The sequence below is a fragment of the Mesoplodon bidens genome (assembly GCF_964165515.1).
Source record: "Mesoplodon bidens genome assembly, chromosome: 16".
Classification (NCBI taxonomy): domain Eukaryota; kingdom Metazoa; phylum Chordata; class Mammalia; order Artiodactyla; family Ziphiidae; genus Mesoplodon; species Mesoplodon bidens.
In genome coordinates, this window is record NC_138173.1 from 62,619,346 (window position 1) to 62,641,667 (window position 22,322).

A 22,322-nucleotide genomic window follows, 5' to 3' on the forward strand; every position below is an offset into this window, starting at 1 on the left:
CAAGCACCAAAGTGGCAAAAAAAATTCCTACCTACTCCAAGATATATCGTAGGTGGTTACTACAGAAGTAAGTCAATCAATAAGCATGTTAATTCCAGAAATATAAACACATTAAATATGGGAAAAGAAATTAAATTTCAAAGTAACTGCCAGCCTCTCACTTCTGTGGGATCAAACATAGGCCTGTTGGGCTTCCCTGGTGGCGCAGTGGTTGAGAGTCCGCCTGCCGATGCAGGGGACATGGGTTCGTGCTCCGGTCCGGGAAGATCCCACATGCCGCGGAGCGGCTGGGCCCGCGAGCCATGGCCACTGAGCCTGTATGTCTGGAGCCTGTGCTCCCCAGCGGGAGAGGCAACAACAGTGAGAGGCCCACGTAACGCATAAAAACAAAACAAAACAAACAAAAAAAACATAGGCCTGTTTTGTGAGTCAGTCAACCGAGACAGCTGCCCTGGGCCCTACGCTTGATGGGGACTCCAGGGAGCACTACACCTTACTCTCCTTTTCTGAAGATCATTAAATTACACTATCAAAATATTGGTCTTTAACAACATCCTATAGGACCTATGAAAAGTACCGACAGCATGGCCTCTTTTCTTTTTTTTTTAATATTTTATTTATTTTGGCTGCACCGGGTCTTCGTTGTGGCACGCAGGATCTTTGTTGTGGCACGCAGGATCTTTGTTGTGGCACGTGGACTTCTTAGTTGCAGCACACAGACTCTTAGTTGCGGCATGCACGTGGGATCTAGTTCCCTGACCGGCTACTGAACCCAGGCCCCCAGAACTGGGAGCGCTGAGTCCTACCCACTGGACCATCACGAAAAGTCCCTGGCTTCTTTTCTTTTCTTGTGTGTGTGTTTAACTTTTTTTTTTTTAACTGAAGTATAGCTGATTTACAATGTTGTGTTAGTTTCAGGTGTACACACAGTGATTCAGTTATACATACAGATATATATAAGAATATGTATATATTCTTTTTCAGATTCTTTTCCCTTATAGGTTATTACAAGATATTGAGTATAGTTCCCTGTGCTATACAGGTCCTTGTTGGTTACCTATTTTATTTTATTTTTTATGTATTTATTTTTTTAAAATTTATTTATTATTTTTGGCTGCGTTGGGTCTTCGTTGCTGCGCGCAGGCTTTCTCTAGTTGCGGCAAGCGGGGGCTACCCTTCGTTGCGGTGCACAGGCTTCTCACTGAGGTGGCTTCTCCTGTTGTGGAGCACGGGCTCTAGGCACGCGAGCTTCAGTAGTTGTGACTGGACTCTTTTCAAGTGCAGTTTATCTTGGGCAGCCCTGACAGGTTTTCTTTCTGATTCTCTATGCTTCTGGGCTCTGGTTGTGTGAAAAGGGATGATGAAACAAGAAATCTAGACCGTACACTTGTGATTTTGAGACTCTGAACATCAAATTAAAAGACCCCAGGACGCAAGCAGTAGTTCATATTTTTCGTAGAAGAGAGAAATTTGTCAGTACCTATAGAGGTGTTGCCTTCCATGGCCAAAACATGGTCAGATAGAGTCTGCTTCTATGAGGAGGCCTCTAAAAACTGTTCGAATAGTTGAAGTCTCATAAGACTTCAGTCTTACTTCTGAGCACATTAATAATATTAGGAAAAAAGCACCATTCCCCACGAGTGTCATTTTTTTCTGCCTTTTTAGGCTTCACCCTATAAGCTTTCTCATTCATGACCTACTATAATGCTACTATTACCCAGAAATTCTAATGCATCAGAAAATCTTTTATTACTCAGGAGAATGAAGAAATAACAAGAATTACCTCTTTAGACTTAAGTATGACAGACAGGCAACAAGTGTTAGGATGTAGAAGGAAAAGAAACCCACAAATAATTTGAATAGCCATAGAAAATTAATGTTTCCCAGTATGTAAGAAGAGTAAATTTGAAAAATATATCCAAAAATGGATGGTCACAGTCATAAGTCTAGAAGCTATGTCACTTAGAATTTGTCATGGTAAGAAAATATATCTAGGACAGTATGTGAAGACAAGACTAAACCTTATACTCTAACTTAACGTGAAAATTAAATGAAACAATCTACGTAAAATGCTTAACACCAAGCCAGGAATACAGTAAACACTGAAGCAAAGGTAGCTCTCTATTATTAGTGTGGAACAATGGAATAAACTACCTTACCATGGTAGTTGTTAACAATTCCTATCAGTGGAAGCAAAACCAAAAACTAGTCAGTGGTAGTGGGGATTAGAACACTAAAGGCATAGAGCTAACTCTCCCAAATATACAATTCTAGAATTCTATCCTGATACACCTAATCCTAATACTCTAGAATTCTACCTTAACATAGAGACAATTATGTTTTCATAAATCAGTCACTATTTCAGAACCAAACCTGTTCATTCGTTTACAATAAGGACTTCTTGGTCCCGTAGAAGATAATCGATATCTTGGTCTTGTGGGAGAAGCTGGGCCACTATAAAATATGTTGGGCTTTCTCTGATGACGAGGTTCTAAGAAAAAAAATTATATGTATGTGACATATAAATATGTATAAAGACAATTTTGCTCTTCACCTAAATACTTACAATGATGCTACCTTCCATGAAAATACTAGTATGTACCTACTGTAGAATATTTTACTGTTCAGGTTTTAAATCACTTACGCCTGCAACATTGCTGTTGAATATATACGTGTAGCACAGACACCAAGCAACCAAAACACACACTGGTCATAAACACACTGGTCATAAACACACTGGTCATAAACAACCATTATGATTATACTGATGCATAACAGCTGATTATCAGCTTTGCATATATACACTCAGATGTATTGAGGTACAACTTTAAATAAATCAAAAGTGGTCCTATTTATACTAACTTATAAAATAAAGTACAAAGCTGTGAAAACTAAAATAATTAAAGACAGACATGAAATTTCAAAATAACCTAATTATTTACTTTCATCAAGGCTAACATTTAACTGTCTTTAGAAGAAATAACTTCTTGCACATCTTGGGTAAGTTATGAAAGACAACAGCCATGAGTATTCTGCAAAATGAAAACATGAAAAATAAGAATAACAGAAGAAAGGCAGTAAAGATAAAAGAAACCTGATTACATCTTCTCCTGGAAAAAAAAAAAAAAGATAGCACTTACTTTCCAATGGAGCCTGATAGTGAACAGTAGCTTTTCTCTGTCTAAGATAATATCGTTTCTGATTATCTTCTTCTCCATCCTCTTCATCTTCATCCTCATCATCATCATCATCTTCACCATCATCTTCATCTTCTTGGTCTTCACCCTCTTCGGATGACTCTACAATTAAGAAACATTTACTTTCAGGCTTCTCACCCAAATGCTAACAATTTTTAAAATAGGGGAATAGAAAAAGACTCTCCTTTTAAAATTTATTTACTTCTAGATTGTTCATAGAAAGAATCTGTAATTCTGCAACATCAAATGAAGATTTTTTAAAAATGAAGTAAAAAACTATAGAATTAAAAACAACTAGGGGAAGGAAAAAAGTAGTTCAAAGGCTACTATCAGTACGTACCAAACTAAAGTTTATAGCATTACTGCTAATTTCATTAATATAGTGGACTTCTGGCTGCCACTGAGTTACATGCCATATAACTCAAATAATCTACTTAAGATAATGTAAAACACCCTCACCAGACATTTAAAACGCATTTCGGAAAACTGATTTTCATTCAATGAAAGTTCTAAGAAATTGCAGCAATAAGTCCTAAACAGAATAGTAAAACTCAACTTTAATTAACTTTTAACTCAAACAGGTAGAGATATGCTGTCTGTAGATATATTATACAAGCAAACCAGTTTCATTTGTTTTAGCATGTTTAAATACTTTCCCAACAAAACATATTACCCTTTTATCTCCCCTGCCTTCACTTTTTCTTTGAAACTATGACAACCCTAATTTATCATAAACTACCATAAATGTCACAGATTCTGAATAAAAAGGCTATATTCTGCTAAATAAAACCCAGAAGATAGAACAAGAGAAAAGACTAACCCACACTGCCTTCTTGATTGTCAGTTGTTTCTTCATCAGTTCTTTGAATACCTTTTTGTTTTCCTCTTGTGTACATATTAAGATTCCCCTAAAAATGTTTAAATAAAATCCATTAATGTTTAGTATGTTTATTTAAAAAAACCCAGTAGGGCCTCCCAATCCTACTGAAAATGAAGATATTTCCAGCTATAAACTCTTAAAACTCCAGCAGTAACTAGTGACTGATCAAACAAATGCTAAACAAAATGATAAATAATTTAACCAAAAAATGGATAGGTTCTAGAGAAAAAAGGTTAAACTGGAGATTACTATATCATCCCCTTAATGGAAGAATATATTTACTTCTGTTTCATTAAACATTCCCAAGTCTTCAAGTTCTCTCATTCGCTGTCTACGCATCTTCTTCATAACATCCATTTTTTGAAGTACAGCTTCAGCAGTGCTTTAAAAAAATGATATAAAAATAAGCTAAAACTGTAAAAGAGTAGTATATTTTAGGACTTCCCTGGTGGCGCAGTGGTTAAGAATCTGCCTGCCAATGCAGGGGACACGGGTTCAAGCCCTGGTCTGGGAAGATCCCACATGCCGCGGAGCAACTAAGCCCATGCGCCACAGCTACTGAGCCTACACTCTATAGAGCTCACCCTCCGCAACAAGAGAAGCCACCACAATGAGAAGCCTGCGCACCACAACGAAGAGTAGCCCCAGCTGGCCACAACTAGAGAAAGCTCGCATGCAGCAACGAAGACCCAATGCAGCCAGAAATTTATTTAAAAAATAAGAGTAGTATATTTTTAAAAACTTAATTTTGCTTCCATTGTATTCTCTGAGTGCTGGGATTTTAAATACCCTTATAAGAAGCACTGATTTACTAATGTAGAAATATTTCATATTCTTTGTAAGAATTTAAATACACATACAGAATGATTACAAAATCCTCTAATAATCACTCTCCTTTATACTTTACATAAACTGAATGCATTAAATACTCCTGCTAGTCAAAACTTAGTCCCCAACAAAAAGTTTTTGCCAGCTAAATAATCTTGATCTAAATTTTTACTTACTTTGTTATAAGTTTGTCAAATAGTACAGACTGGTTCACGCTACCATAACGACTTCTAATCCTGCAACTTCGGCGAACTTCAACATCACCATTCTCTTCATGCAAGCGTTCTGTCTTTTGAACTATGTTTCTAGTCCTCAATGACCGAGTAACCGTAATTACTTTGTCTTCATAGATGTGTACATAAAAGCAAGTAGAAAGATTTGAAATAACAGCATTTATAAAACAATTCTAAAATGAACAACTGAATAGCTACACTTTCATGTAACGAAATTTTAGTTTCTTGAACTTACCCTTCTCAAAAATACTAGGAAACAAAAATAAAGTTACAACATACACCTACCATAGGTCCAGCCATACCACTCTCAAGAGAAAATGAACGCTATATATATAATACAAAGACTTGTACACAATGTTCAAAGCAGTTTTGTGACAGTCCCCAAATGGAAACAACCCAAATGTCCATCAAAAGATGAAATTGTGGAAAACAACCTAAGTGTCCATCAATAGGTGAATGGATAAAGAAGATGTGGAGTATACACACAATAGAATATTATTCAGCCATGAGAAAGGACATCCTGCTATTTGCAGTAATATGGATGGACCTTGAGGGCATTATACTAAGTGAAATAAGTCAGAGAAAGACAAATACTGAATGATATCACTTACATGTTCAATCTAGAAAAACCAAACTCATAGAAACAGAGACTAGAATGATGGTTACAAAGGACTGGGAAGTGGGAGAAAAAGGGGAGACTGTTAGTCAAAGAGTACAAATTTTCAGCCATAAAATGAGTAAGTTCTGGGGCTCTAATGTACAGCAGTGGCTATAGTTAGTAGTGCTCTATTGCAGGGGTCCCCAACCCAGGAGCCTGTTAGGAACCAGGCCTCACAGCAGGAGGTGAGCAGCAGGTGATCAAGCGAAGCTTCATCTGTATTTACAGTCGCTCCCCATCACTTGCATTACCGCCTGAGCTCCGCCTGTCAGATCAGTGGCAGCATTAGATTCTCATAGGAGCTCAAACCCTACTGTGAACTGCTCATGCGAGGGATCTAGGTTGCGCGCTCCTTATGAGAGCCTAATGTCCGATGAGCTGAGGTGGAGCTGAGGCAGTGATGCTAGCGCTGGGGAGCGGCTGCAAATACAGATGATCATTAGCAGAGAGGCTTGACTGCACAGGTCTCCATAATAAATCCATTGCTTGCCGACTCATACCAAAACCCTATCAGTGAGTGGCAAGTGAAAACAAGCTCAGGGCTCCCACTGATTCTGCATTATGGTGAGTTGTATAATTATTTCATTATATATTACAATGTAATAATAACAGAAATAAGGTGCACAATAAATGTAATGCTCTTGAATCATCCCCAAACCATCTCCCCAACACCCCCGCCCCCCGGTCCGTGGAAAAATTGTCTTCCATGAAATTCGTCCCTGGTGCCAAACAGGATGGAGACTGCTACCGTACTGTATACTTGAAAGTTGCTGGGACAGTGGATCTTGAATGTTCTCAGCACAAAAAAGAAATGGTAATTATGTGACATGATGCAGGTGTTAGATAAAGCCATGGTAATAATCATTTTGCAATATATAAGTATCAAATCAATAATGCAATGTACTCCTTAAGTTAAGGCAATGTTATATGCCAATTATATTAAAATAAAGCTAAGGAAAAAAATTGTGATATATCCACATAATGGAATACTATTCAGCAATAAAAAGCAACAACATGGATGATACTCAAAGTAATTATGCTGAGTCAAAGAAGCCAAAGAAGAATGCATACCATATAATTCCATTAATATAAAACTCTAGACAATACAAACTCACCATACTCTACAGCACTCTGTAGAGTGCTGTAACACTCTACAGTGACAGCAAGCAGATTGGTGGCTGCTCAGGAATCTTGGGTCATGGAGAGGAGCTAGAGGAGCCAGGAGCGATTACAAAGGGGCCTGAGGAAATCCTGGAGGGTGATGGTTATCTTTACTACCTTATCGTGGTGATGGTTTGACGGCATGCACTTATATCAAAACCAAACAAACTGTACACTTCAAATATGGACAGTTTATTGTATGTACCACAATACGCCTGTAAACAAAATACTAAATACATGCTTTAAAAAATTTAAATGCCTTTAACATTACTTACCTTCTTTGCACTCTTCTTTTTTTTTATCAGCCTGCTGTCTGGCCAACTGCCTATATGAAAAAAATATAGTAAATAATTCAAAATAATTGACATAATTTTAAATCCTATATTTTATAATACTACAAACTAGGACCAAAATTAAATCAGCTTGGAGGGTAAATACTTAGAGCTACCTAAAAACCAGTGAAAAAATAGGGTGAGAATACCTATGCTTATATATTGTTATGGCTAAACAAAGGCTGAGAACCCTGTTGTGAAATTCAATGATATACAGCTGTGTCTCAGTAACAGCAGGGGATTGGTTTCAGGACCCCACATGGATACCAAAATCCGAGGATGCTCAAGTCTCTTATATATTTGCATATAACCTCTGCCCATCCTCTTGTTTTTTTGTTTTTGCGGTACGCAGGCCTCTCACTGTTGTGGCCTCTCCCATTGCGGAGCACAGGCTCCGGACACGCAGGCTCAGAGGCCACGGCTCACGGGCCCAGCTGCTCCGTGGCATGTGGGATCTTCCCGGACCGGGGCACGAACCCGTGTCCCCTGCATCGGCAGGCGGACTCCCAACCACTGCGCCACCAGGGAGGCCCCATCCTCTTGTATTTTATTTGTTTTAATAAATTTATTTATGTATTTTTGGCTGCGTTGGGTCTTCGTTGCTGTGCGCGGGCTTTCTCTAGTTGCCGCAAGTGGGGGCTACTCTTCATTGAGGTGCGCAGGCTTCTCTTGTTGCGGAACACGGGCTCTAGGCACGCGGGCTTCAGTAGTTGTGGCACGTGGGCTCAGTAGTTGTGGCACATGGGCTCTAGAGCGCAGGCTCAGTAGTTGTGGCACATGGGCTTAGGTGTCCCGCTGCATGTGGGAATCTTCCCGGACCAGGGATTGAACCCGTGTCCCCTGCGTTGGCAGGCAGATTCTTAACCACTGTGCCACCAGGGAAGCCTGTCCTCTTGTATACTTTAAATCACCTCTAGTTTACTTATAATACCTAATACAATGTAAATACTATGTAAACAGTTGTTGGTGAGCGGTAAATTCAAGTTTTGCTTTTTGGAGCTTTCTGGAATTTGGGGGGAGGGGATATTTTCAATCCACTGTTGGTTGAATCTGCACATGCAGAACCAGTGGATACAGAGGGCCAACTGTATGCATTAACTCTTAGCTAAACAGAATTAATCAGAACAAAGTATCTTACTTAAAACAAGAAATGAAATCCTTAGCCTAAGTATTTAGGTATAACTGAACGAATAAGCACTGAGTAAAAAGAAGACAACGTGTTTTATACCACAGGGATCTAGTGGTCCCACATCCTTGAGGACCTATAAACATGTTACAGAACTTAGTGACATGTTCATTTCCTTCTAAGAACATTTGCTGGCTACAATCTTTACATGACACGCATTATCATTCACATGTAGAAAGAGTCACATTTGTGAAGCAGATATCCCACCTACAAACTGGTATACAGAATCTGTTGAATTGCAAAGAACACCTTCCAAAGCTTAAAGAAAGTATCCTCCTCCCATCTTTTTCCCCAAATCCACTGAGCAACAAAGCAGTATGTCTCATTAACCTATTTTTAGGGACTCAATTTTCCATACTTGGATAGGCTATATCTATTAATCAACCTATGAATCAAGCAATATTTGCAAGCGTGCTGGTTATACCCATGGAGTATCAAATGGGACACTTTAAAATAAAACAAAACCATCTTATCCAGAAGAGCTAACTCATGTGTCCTCCTAACAATGTAAGTCATCATTAATTCCTTATCTCTTTTGGAACACAGGTAAGAACCAAGAACAAAATAAAAAACCTTTCAGCAATCCATCTACAGATCAAGGTCTAGTTTGTTCACAAACTTTTCTCATAGAGTAGACCCTCCCTCCATACCATGTAGGTCTACACTTTTATAAACCAGACCCCCTATTAGATGCTAGGGATACAAAGACTAAAGCAGTGTTTTTTTTCTGGGTTTTCTTTTTCTTTTTCTTTCTTTCTTTTTTTTTGCCTGTAGGGGAAGGGAAGCACTTTTTACCCTTGCAGGGGTTGCTATACTTGTTCTTAAACAGCTAGATAATAAATATTTTTGGCTTGTCATTTTCTGTCATAACTACTCGTACAACTCTAACAGTGAAGCAGGAATGCAGCCATAGACAGAAGTAATGGGCATGACTGTGTTCCAATGAAACTATTTACCAAAACAGGTGTCTGGACTTTTGTCAACTCCTGTGAATCTGATGAAAGCTATGGATCTTTTCTCCCTAGAAAACTGCATATACACATACAAGTTTAAACATTACTTCAGAGGTTTCATATGCCCCCTGAAAACCATGATTACTGGACCTAGTTAAGAACTCCAGGACCAGACAAATATATATCCTGCTCTCAAGGCACAGTTATTCAAATCTTTATTATTCTAACAGTTTTGGTCCCCTGGTCTTTGAGCCCCAAATAGATTGAAAATAAAGGGGTGAGGGGTAAAAAAACACAGAAAGGAAGTAAGAGATTACTATAGTCAAACTGGCAACAGCAAAAAGGGTCACCATGATAGGAAGTAAAGAAAACTACATAAGGCAGAATTCAAAAATACTACAGACCAGTTTATATGTCTTATACAAACAGATCCTGGTGTTACCACTATATAAAATTATAGTCTTTGTAATAATGATGTGAATACAGGGAGTTTTTTTAAAGCCAGGAATTCTTCTTTTAAAGATCGGAAGAAATATAAATGGCCAGCCAATAAGCACATGAAAAAGTATTCAACATCATTAACCACCAAGGAAATGCAAATGAGAACCACAATGAGATACTTCATACCCACATGGCTAAAACCAAAAAGACAGACTATGGCAAGTATTAGTGAGGATGTAGACAAATTGGAATCCTCATACATTGCTGGTGGGAATGTAAAATGGTACAGCTGCTTTGGACAGTGTTAAAACAGAGTTAACCGTTTAGCTCAGCAATTCACTCCTAGGTATATACCCAAAAGAACCAAAACCCTATGTTCACACAAAAATTTGTACACCAATGTTCATCAACTAATGAGTGGATAAACAAAATGTAACATATTCATATAATGGAATCTTACTTGGCAATAAAAAGAATGAAGTGATGATAGATACTACAATATAGATGAACCTTCAAAACATACCAAGTAAAAGAAGCCAAACACGAAAGAACATATGCCATATGATTCCACTTGTATAAAATATCCAGAATAGCCAAATCCACAGAGGTAGAAAGTAGACCTGTGGTTCCCAAGTGGCTGGGGATGGAGGGATAATGGGTATGGTGTTTCTTTTGGGGTGATGAAAATATACTGAAATTAGATAGCAGCAATACTTGTACAATACTGCAAATATTCTAAAACCACTGAATTATACACTTTAAAATCATGAATTTTAATGGTACGTGAATTATTTCAATAAGTTATTTTAAAATAATAAAGATAGGAATTCAATAAATTTTAGAAGCAACCTCATTTAAAAACACCAAGTCACTCATTTTTTAAAGTAATATTATCTTAAAAATATTTATTTATTTATTTATATTTTTGGCTGTGTCGGTCTTAGTTGCAGCACACAGGATCTTCATTGCGGCATGTAGGATCTTTGTCGCAGCGCGCAGGCTTCTCTCTAGCTGTGGCACGCAGGTTCTCTCTCTCTAGTTGTGGCGCATGGGCTCCAGAGCACGTGGGCTTTGTAGTTTGCAGCAAGCAGGCTCTAGTTGCGGTGTGCAGGCTCAGTAGTGGCGGCGCGCAGGCTTAGTTGCCCTGCGCCATGTGGGATCTTAGTTCCCTGACCAGGGATCGAATCCGAGTCCCCTGCATTGGAAGGTGGATTCTCTACCACTGGACCACCAGGGAAGTCCCACCAAGTCACTCATCTTTAAATCAAGATTAAAAAAGCACTTATTTTAATACATTCCTTTAATACCTAACACAATGTTTCACAGACCTGAGTAACACACAGAGCCTTTTAAAGATAAAGACTTTTGAGGATTTCCAATATTAAGTTTTTTATGATTATGTACAAGCCAAACTAGATATAAATAAATTCATTTAGGTTTTATACAAATGAAACTATAAAAACAACTACCAACAAAAATATTAACGGAATACATTGGAGGTTTTGCTGAAACAAATTAGCCATATGCTGTGTGAATGTGGTTCAGACTGCTATGGGTTTCTCTTGAGTTTGGCATGTTATATATCATGTTTATTGTATAACATGATGACTCAATTCATCCATTTCTCTTTATCTGAAGTGCTCCAAATCTTCATTTGAACAGCATGTCATGACATCACATCATGTGGCTTTCTCTGGAAGCAGATGCATCCTTTATGTATTAAGGTTAGACTCAGTTCTTTTTTTTTTTAATATTTATTTATTCATTTTGGTTGTGCCGGGTCTTAGTTGTGGCACGTGGGACCTTCGCTGCGGCATGTGGACTTCTTGGTTGCAGCATGAGAACTTGTTGGTTGCGGTATGCGGACTTCTTAGTTGTGGCACGCATGCAGGATCTCGTTCCCCGACCAGGGATCGAACCTGGGCCCCCTGCATTGGGAGTGCAGAGTCTTACCCACTGGACCACCACAGAAGTCCCCAGACTCAGTTCTTATCTCCAGAACCCGAGATAACTAAAGCAGTACTACTTGGTGCCAAATGTAAACATAAATGCAGGGCCTGAAATTTTATGGCTATTCTCTATGAGGTAGCAATTTAGATGAGTCAGAATATTTTTTCTTCAGATCACGAAATAATCTTTAAATTCTCATAGAGAATTCACAGAACCCACCAACCCAACACCACCCCAAGAAGACTTCAAGTTTCAGAAATACTGGGGTAGCTTAAATTGTATTTCATTGATTCTAAAAATTGTACATTTCCCCCCCATTTTAACATCTCTGAAATTGGGATATATCTTACTACTGATGGTATGTCATAGTTTAACTTTCAGTGTTTTTTTCTTTCTTACTGTCTCATAAAATAATGCTGTTTCAATTGTTGCTAACTTGGATTCCATGAAATACAGTAGGGATTCCACGAATAGTGGATGAAACAAGATGCAGATTTAAATAATACAATAAAAGGCCAAGTATATAATTGACAAAAATAACAGTACCAAAAAGAAACTTAAAAGGGCACAACCTCACTTATCTGGAAAATCTGCTACACAAAATAAGAATCAAGCCAAAGCAATCTTGCAGGGGAAAAAAATGGAGCTGGAGGAATCAGGCTCCCTAGAGCCCACACTCCGCAACAAGAGAAGCCACCACAGTGAGAAGCCTGCGCACCACAACGAACAGTAGTGCCCGCTCACTGCAACTAGAGAAAGCCCTTGTGCAGCAATGAAGATACAACGCAGCCAAAAATAAATAACTAAATAAATATATTTTTTAAAAATTCTATTTGAGAGTAAGATGGTTCTAATTTTCTACGTCATTATGAGCAAATACTTTGTGAGAAGAATTAACGTAAAAACAATTATTTCATCAAACAAATTTTATGATAATTGGCACCCCTCTCCCAATTCCTGTTAAGCCCACTGAAATGGGGACAAAAGTGAAGGTTTTGAGCTAATTAAAGTTAGGTTTAAATTTGCCCTAGACCAAATAAACCCAAATTCCATGAAGTACATACTTCCTAATTCACTGAAATTAATTCCTTGAGTATTAAAATGTAATTCATGCCATCTACCTCAGGGTTCTTGAGAAATAAAATATAAATATGTATAAAGCACCTAGTCAAAAAACCATTGAACCATTGAACAAGTCAAAAAACAAAAACAAAGCCATGTTCTGGCCTCCTATGTGAAGAAAGCCTTAGAAGCATACCAACAGAGATATTCATAAATGACTTAGAATTGATGAAAAACTTGATAGTAAGCAATCAGAAATATAACTACTATTTTGAATAAAGGCTTTTTACAGACTATGAAGCAGAACCACATATCATAAGCAAGTTATAGTCATAAAGTCTCTTTAGATTACTCAAGTACCCAGAACTGATCCTGTATCAACCAACCTCGTCAGTTGCACTCACACATATCACAGATACCATCTTTGAACAAGAAAATAAAAACAAACCTGACCTGAGGACATACTAAAATTTTAATTCAATAACATTCATTTAGTGCAATTTCATCTCAAATAAATTACATTTTACAATCTGGACTCTTGATGACCAGTCAAGAACACACTTAAAAATTAAATACAAATCCTAAATTATTACTTTAAAACTATTTTGATTTAGCATTTAAGCATCTTGTATTACCTTGTAAAATGCCTGCCATTAGTATGTTTCTCCGTTATTTCCATATTCTTATCAAAACTAGAATCTGAAGAATTCTGTGCATTTTTTCTCAAGGACCTTAAAGCACGTGTCCGGTGGTAGGTTTCAACTTCCTTAACTGAAGACCCATCCTTTAAAAAAAAATTAAGAAAGCCATCTAAGTTTTTCTTCAGTCAAATCCCCAAGTTAAACCCCTAAGATTTGTCTCTCATTAAAAGTTCTAACAACTGCTTTTGGTGCACAGTATCATTTTTGCATCTCCCCAAGAAACCAAAATAGTTAATATCTAGAATAATCATTTTACAATAAACAAATATGAGCAATATCTATGGGGTGGCTAGTATAAGATTTATTAATGTTTTATAGTTCTATTTCATAACAAGTAGTCTCGAGTGAAATTTTCTACCACTGATAAAAAGTTGTAAGCCTTTATTTTAAGGCTACGGAAATTAGAAAGATACACATACACCATGAAACCAATGGAAACAACCTTAAAATAACTGGACTATCAGAAGGGTAATTTTGGCTTGGATGACAAAAAGGAGTTATTACTATGTCACACAATTTCACCCACATAATGTAAAAAATGAATTTAGAGACTGTTTACGTATGTTAATTTCTTGTAAAAACCATATGGCTCTATTTAACTTTATTTTTGCTCAACAGACTACAGGCTCTCTAAGTTACCGGGTTGCTTTATGAGCTACAGAGGTTCTGTCATAAAGTATTCAAAATTTCATACATGGCTCTTAGAAATCATACAGAGGATACTTTTACGTTAGAATAGAAGGCAAATGTACCTAACAACTCTATAATCCTATGTCTTACTACCCTAAAAACTTATAATTTTAGAAAAACCGGCAGTGTTTTTTTAAAAAATAAAACATCAGTGCCCCCCTACCCCATGCGCCTCAGGCTGGCTTTACCTGGTCATTTCATTATATTTTATTAGGATATTTTGTCATTTAATTTTGTTTCAGGAAGAATATTTGATTGGTTCAAAGGTAAAGTAAGGATATTTAAACCACAAGGATCTGTGCAAGAATTAGACAGGTTCTTAAAGGCACGAGAGGACAATTAAAAAAATTAGACAGGTTCTTCATAAGGTATTAAGTGATACGTATGATTTGTTACTTTTATCAGTGTACCTATATTTCAGGATGTTTCAAAAAAGAATAGCTATACATTTAGGTAGGTGTATTATTTTTTAAATGAATACCTACATCTTAGATGGGTGTAGTGTAACATAAGACTTTCCAAGGAAAATTGTAAGGGTATCTATTTCCACTCTCTCAACTTCCATGTGTAATTTTTCTTAAAATGGAGCTAAGGGCTTCCCTGGTGGCGCAGTGGTTGAGAGTCCGCCTGCCGATGCAGGGGACACGGGTTCGTGCCCCGGTCCGGGAAGATCCCACATGCCGCGGAGTGGCTGGGCCCGTGAGCCATGGCCACTGAGCCTTCGCGTCTGGAGCCTGTGCTCCGCAACGGGAGAGGCCACAACAGTGAGAGGCCCGCGTACCGCAAAAAAACAAAAAAAAACAAAAAACGGATCTAAGAAGGCATCTTAACACAAGGCATCCTCTTTCATTTACCTCTCTCCCATTTCACAAAAGAAAGTCGTAACTCACTCATTCTGAATCTTACTATTGTGGGCTGCTTCAAGGCATTAAAAACCTTCCTGGGCCTCCCTGGTGGCGCAGTGGTTGAGAGTCCGCCTGCCGATGCAGGGGATACGGGTTCGTGCCCCGGTCTGGGAGGATCCCATATGCCGCGGAGCGGCTGGGCCCGTGAGCCATGGCCGCTGGGCCTGCGCATCCGGAGCCTGTGCTCCGCAACGGGAGAGGCCACAACAGTGAGAGGCCCGCATACCGCAAAAAAAAAAAACCTTCCTAAAACCAAAGAAAAACACTAATGTAGGTGTTAAGAGAATGAATGACTAAGCTAGGCAACAAATCCTTTCCTTTGTTAGGTGGTTTCCAATTCTTCTGCTTTTAACAAAATTGAAAGGAGACCTAATCAAGCTAAGAGACCATTAAAAATGTTTGGCAAGTGATTTCCTGCTTATAAGCCAGAAAAACTGAGTGGCACTGCAAATAAACTTCCCTTCATTACTATCTACTTATTTATATGAACAATGTTTCTCAGTGCTTACCTTTATAAAAACAATGGAACTGATGACAAAACACTCTAGCAATAAATAAGATTCATCCACAGATACTTAAACTAACTGGGTGGGTAGGGAGACTTAAACCACATGAAATCCTAATATTACTTCCTATGTTTAATCATTTTTAATCAAAATAGATACTTTTTGTTGTTTTGATCAATTGAATGTTAATAATGATAATTCAATACACAAAAATTTTATTTTTTGGAGCTCTGTCATCATGGAAAAGTGGAAAAAATCCAACTTTTGTTTTATAAGTATGAAAGGATAATTAATAACTGACTTTCAAGTATGAAAATATATCAAGATAAAATGCTGTGGGTTAAGTGGATTGAAAATACAAATTAAAAGAGGAAAAAAAAAGAAGGTGGGCTTCCCTGGTGGCGCAGTGGTTGAGAGTCCGCCTGCCGATGCAGGGGACACGGGTTCATGCCCCGGTCCGGGAAGATCCCACATGCTGTGGAGAGGCTAGGCCCATGAGCCGTGGCCGCTGAGCCTGCGCGTCCGGAGCCTGTGCTCTGCAACGGGAGAGGCCACAACAGTGAGAGGCCCGCGTAAAGCAAAAAAAAAAAAAAAAAGAAGGTAAAATTTCTGACTACTAAAAGAACTTGTTCATGTATTAATTTTTAATGTTTCAAGACAGGTATCAAATAACTATAATTTTTACATTCCAGTGGATACTTATAAAAGTGTGATGTAATAGTTTTATTTTTTAATGTCAACCTTAAAAAATGACACAAATGATCCCTTTGTAACTACTTAAACCTATGCGGGGGGCGGGGGAGACCTTACATCTAAGATCAGCTTAAAAATGTAAAAGCAGGGACATCCCTGGCGGTCCAGTGGTTAAGACTTCACCTTCCAGGGCAGTGGGTGCGGGTTCGATCCCTGGTCAGGAAGCTAAGATCCTACATGCCTCAGGGCCAAAAAACCAAAACATAAAACAAGCAATATTGTAACAAATTCAATAAAGACTTTTAAAAAAATGTGAAAGAGATTATAGAGCTAAAAAACTTTAGAAACGCAGGGGAAAACTTTCATGACATTGGATTTGGCAATGATTTCTTAGGACACCAAAAGCACAGATAACAAAAGAAAAAACAGGTTAAGTTGAACTTCATCAAAATTAAAGAACTTTTGTACAAAGGACATTATCAGTAGAGTGAAATGGAAACTCATGGAATAGGAGATCATGTTTGCAAATCATGTATCTGACAATGACAAAGGACTGATATCCACAATATATAAAGAACTCCTAAACTTTTAACACCAACAACAAAAGATAAAAATGGGCAAAGTATTTAAATAGACATTCCTCCGAAGAATATACACAAATGGTCAATACACATGAAAAGATGCTCAACATAACTAGTCATAAGGAAATGCAAATCAAACCCAGTGAGATACCACTTCACACTCATTAGGATGGCTATTATCAAAAACGAAAAAAGAAAATAAGTATTGACAAGGATGTGAAGAAACTGGAACCCTTGTGTACACTGTGGAAAATGATATGGCAATTCCTCAAAAAATTCAACATAGAATTACCATATGATCCAGCAATGTTGCTTCTGGGTATATACTCAAAAGAAGTGAAAGCAGGGACCAGAAGAGATACTTGAACGCTCATGTTCATAGCAGCATATTCACAACAGCCAAAAGGTGGAAGTAATCCCAATGTTCATCAACAAATGAACGGATTTAAAATATATATATATAATATATATCTATATATATATATAGTACCTACAATGGAATATTATTCAGTCTTAAAAATAAAGGAAATTTTGGGGCTTCCCTGGTGGCGCAGTGGTTGAGAGTCCGCCTGCCGATGCAGGGGACACGGGTTCGTGCCCCGGTCCGGGAGGATCCCACATGCCGCGGAGCGGCTGGGCCCGTGAGCCATGGCCGCTGAGCCTGCGGGTCCAGAGCCTGTGCTCCGCAACGGGAGAGGCCACAACAGTGAGAGGCCCTCGTACCGCAAAAATAAATAAATAAGGGAAATTTTAAACACACTGAAATAACCTGAATGAACCTTGAATACATTATGCTAAGTGAAATAAGTCAGTCGCAGAAGAAGTAGGTTTCCTTTTATGAGGCTCCTTGCCAGGGGCTGGGAAGAGGGAAAATGGGGGGGAGAGGGAGGGAAGGAGAGAGAGAGAGAGAGAGAGAGTGTGTGTGTGTGTGTGGTGTTGGGGTTTTTTTTTGGCGGGATTTCTGTTTCCCGACTAGGGATGGAACCTGGGCCACGGCAGTGAAAGGGCTGAGTGCTAACCACTGGACTCCCAGGGAATTCCCAGGAGAGTTAGTGTTTGATAGGTACAGAGTTTCAGTTTTGCAAGATGAAAAATTCTGCACACAGAGGGTGGTGATGGTTGCAGAACAATGAATGTGCTTAATATTACAGAAACTATATACTTAAAAATGGTTAAAATGATAATTTTGTTATCTATATGTTATTACAATAAAAAAAAGAAAGTAAATGTCACTATATTCCTGGGGATTAAAAAAAAAAGAAAAAAAAAGGTTTGTTTCCATAGGAAAAAAGGAGGGAGTTGCTAAATACTGGGAAAAAGATTCCCTGAGAAACTTAGAAGATTTAATCTTATAAGTGAAACTTTGATTTGCATAGTGAGTGGCTTAGTTCATCGTCCCTAAATAAGCACTAAGCATCAAGAAAGGCTCTCCTTAACAGCATGGAGAAAAAAACAAAACAGGTTTTTTGGGAGTCACCTATATAAAGGCGCATACTGGGGAATTTAAAAATATAACTTTCAAAAATGTTTTTTATAAAAGCAATATAAAAATAAAAGCAATACGTGCCCATTATAATCAGAAAAATGAAGAAATGTACAAAGATGAAACTGTCACCCTTAATTCCAAGCTACGCACAGATAACCACAGTTAACCTTTTGGTGCATAAACCATTCTTTTCCTTTGCAAACACATTCACACAATTTTAAAATTGCGATATTATTTATCCTTTGTTACTTTTTTCTAGTAATACAACCATTTTCCCATGTCATAAGATCTATTCTCAAAATCTTTTTACATGAATGAATAGTATTTCAGCCATTACATGAATTTAACAAACTGCTTAATGTATCATGTATAGGTAATCTGCAATTTTTTGTGTTATAAATACCTCTAGATGAATTATCTTTTGAACATCTGATTTCCTAAGGAAACTAGCACAGTTGTTAAATCAAAGTCACATTTTAATACAGCTAATCAAAATAATTCTCAAGAGGTAAGTTAAACACCAACTAGTAACAGTAATTAACACTGGATGATAGAAATGGGGACTTTCACTATCTATTTTTTACATTTTTGCAACATGTATTACCAGAAAAAATTTTCCTAAGAAGTGAAAAACAAAGAAAACATACTTAGTCTGAAAACTAAACCTAGAGATGTAGTGTCCTCATTTATTCTTTCGCTAAAATCTACTTTTTTTTTTTTTTTGGTGGGGGGGTACACGGGCCTCTCACTGTTGTGGCCTCTCCCGCTGCAGAGCACAGGCTCCGGACGCGCAGGCCCAGTGGCCATGGCTCGCGGGCCCAGCCGCTCCACGGCACGTGGGATCTCCCTGGACCGGGGCACGAACCCGTGTGCCCTGCATCGGCAGGCGGACTCTCAACCACTGCGCCACCAGGGAAGCCCTAAAATCTACTTTAATATTGAGAGTACTGATCGTTCTTAAAAGTGAAGTTTAAAAGGAGAAAAAATATAGTTCATTAGATTTTAAGTCTGTTATAATCTTGCAGAATCAGTAAGTTAGAACAGGGAGCATGCAACAATAAGAAAAGTTTTTTCCCCAAAGTGGACACAATTGAGAAACAGAAATATTCTGATGTTATCTTTCCACTAAAGATCCAGCGTAGTAAAGCTTTAAATTAATAAAAAATATGTATGGGAGTCATATTGGTTGAGTTAATTCAAGTTATCAATTCAACAAATGAAATTTAAACAGGATTTTTAAGATCACAGTTATATTACTGACATGAAACATATTCATCCAGTCTTGGGGCTTCTTGAAAGCCTAAAAAGCAGTGTATTCTAATGTATAACGGTACACACATTATACCCACATTACATAGTTGTGACAGCCCTCCTTAGCTTCATCTTTAAACACTGGTGTGGTCAATTACTCATCATGGATCTATTTCACAAGTTCCAGCAATTTGCTTTCTAACCATACAGCTCTTCCAGTAGATCTAAAACTATCTCCAAATAGCTAAATCCAATGGCCTTCTCTACCTCATTCACTTCTATGATCACTCTGTTGTTTGCTTTGATCCTTTGTTTGCATGATACTTTTTTTTTAAACCTAATTCATCCTCTTCCCACCCTTAAAATAAAGCCATTGCTCCAGATCTTAAATACTCTTGTGTTTTGCTATGCACCTTCAAGGATTCAACTCTCAACTCTATATAGGTGACTCACAAAGAAAAATAGTCCTTACCTCTCACCAAACTCTGGCATCATATTCCCAAAGATGTACAGCTTACCTCTTCAGCTGGAAACAACACTGCCTTTCCTCCCTCTATCAGACTCCTTGCAGTACTTTTGGACTTTTTTTCTCCGTGCCTCTTAATACCACCTTAATTTAGGCTCTGGTTTTCTCTCTTTTGGTCTGTTGTGATAATAATGTACTAATTAAGAGCCCAACCTTTTAAAGATAGACTGCCTACGACTGATTCTCTGCACGTCACTTAGAACTGTATAATCTTCTCCAAGTTACAGAGACCTTAGTTTCCATATCTGTAATGAGGATAATAATACTTTATTTGTAAACTTTTAAATTACTATACTTCACTTTAAAAATTTAAAAATAGGGACTTTCCTGGTGGCACAGTGGTTAAGAATCTGCCTGCCAATGCAGGGGACACGGATTCGAGCCCTGGTCCGGGAAGATCCCACATGCCACAGAGCAACTAAGCCCGTGTGCCACAACTACTGAAGCCTGCGCGCCTAGAGCCTGTGCTCTGTAACAACAGAAGCCACCGTAATGAGAAGCCCGCGCACAGCAGTGAAGACCCAACATAGCCAAAATTAAAAATATAAATAAATAAATTTATAAAAATTTAAAAATAATAATTTTGGGAAAACAAACAAAGTAATAATAGTTACTTTACAGGGGAAATATGTGTGTGCATATTAGGTACCTTGCCTGGAACACAGCAAGTGCTATGTAAACGGTAGCTATCAGTATTATAATCTTTTAGCTGGTCTTCCAAACTCCAGATTTGTTGACTATAATCCATCCTAAACACTATCTCATCAGATCTCTGTTCTAAAAGCTGAAACTTCTAAGCCTAAAATCAAGAGCCAGCACAACACAAACTAACAAAAATGGACAATAATGGACTATTATTGTCACAAAACAAGTACACTCTCTCAAATGCAGAGCAGCCCACTCCAGGGAGCAACACTCATCGCCACTTGTCAAAATCTCCCTCTCCATGCTTTGACATACTTCACTGAGCTGTACGCTTTTCATTTTTGTGTTGTGATATGCTTCAAGTTTTAAAGTATCTCCCATAGGCTGTACATATCAGTGTCGAGATATTGGGATATTTTTCCAGGCTAAATAAACATACAATTAAAAAAAAAAACAACCAAAAACAGTACCTTCCAAATACTGCAGTGTTTCATTTTACCTAAAAACATACCGAATAAAAACGTACATAAACACAACCCAAAAGTAACGTACAATCATCACCAAGAAAACCCCTACTACCCATCCTTAAGTGTCTCTTCAGCATGAGAAACAACCCTAAATTTAATGAATCAAAGAGCCTCAGACCTGTGAAAGCACAGAAATAGGCAATGGCTAGCCTGACTCTGGAGGAAAGGGGCATCCAAACTTATAAATAGGAAGAAAATAAAAGCTTAAAAACCAAAGAAACAGATTTAAAACAACAATAAAATATTTTCAGGGAACCCATACAAGTCGGGGAAAAAAAACTCTTAAGCGCAGTTGAGTGAGATCATATTCAAAATGTAAAAGTAAAATGTGGTTGAAATTTCCCCGGCTGTCCAGTGGTTAAGACTCTGCACTTCTACCTCAGGGGGCGAGGGTTCGATCCCTGGTCAGGGAACTAAGATCCCACATGCCATGCAGTGCACCCAAAAACTTAAAAAAAAAAATGTAAAATGTGAAAATGTGGTTAATAAATAGGTAACTGTAGGTATCTTCAGAACTTGAAGGTCAGCCTCCAAGATTAGATGAAGAAAAATGCAAGTTAATAAATTAATATGAATAAATCCAACCATCTTTAAAAGGAACCTACCCTAAGAAATGCTGTCAATAAATGTGTGAATGAGACAAGGAAATACCCAAATACAATGAGGGTGGATCAAGGAGTTAAGTTTCTGAAATGCATGATTGATGTAAAAAAGCAAGCTATAGTCAAATCAAATGTATTGAATGTAAAGAACCCTAATTAGAAAATATTCCAATCACAAAGGTATGTTTCATTTTTGGTACTGGTGGACTTTGTCAGCATGAATACATTACCCCTGAAGACCCAATCCCATGCTCACTAAATAACACTCTGATTACAATTTGTTCTACGGAGGATTTGAGAGAGGAGTACTATGTCTCAAAAAGATATA

The 22,322-nt window shown here is 37.9% G+C and overlaps 1 protein-coding gene across 1 annotated transcript in view; it reads right to left on the minus strand.

The window, feature by feature from the left end:
* ATAD2 (ATPase family AAA domain containing 2) overlaps positions 1–22,322 on the minus strand; it is a 68,453-nt gene that overhangs the window by 42,641 nt on the left and 3,490 nt on the right. Inside the window, exons 2-8 of the mRNA XM_081258194.1 lie at positions 13,517–13,665; positions 7,233–7,282; positions 5,082–5,247; positions 4,360–4,459; positions 4,018–4,105; positions 3,141–3,299; positions 2,374–2,491 (exon numbers count right to left, since the gene is read on the minus strand). Of these exons, the coding sequence (XP_081114320.1) occupies positions 2,374–2,491; positions 3,141–3,299; positions 4,018–4,105; positions 4,360–4,459; positions 5,082–5,247; positions 7,233–7,282; positions 13,517–13,665 (830 nt within the window). The remainder of the gene's footprint in view (positions 1–2,373; positions 2,492–3,140; positions 3,300–4,017; positions 4,106–4,359; positions 4,460–5,081; positions 5,248–7,232; positions 7,283–13,516; positions 13,666–22,322) is intronic.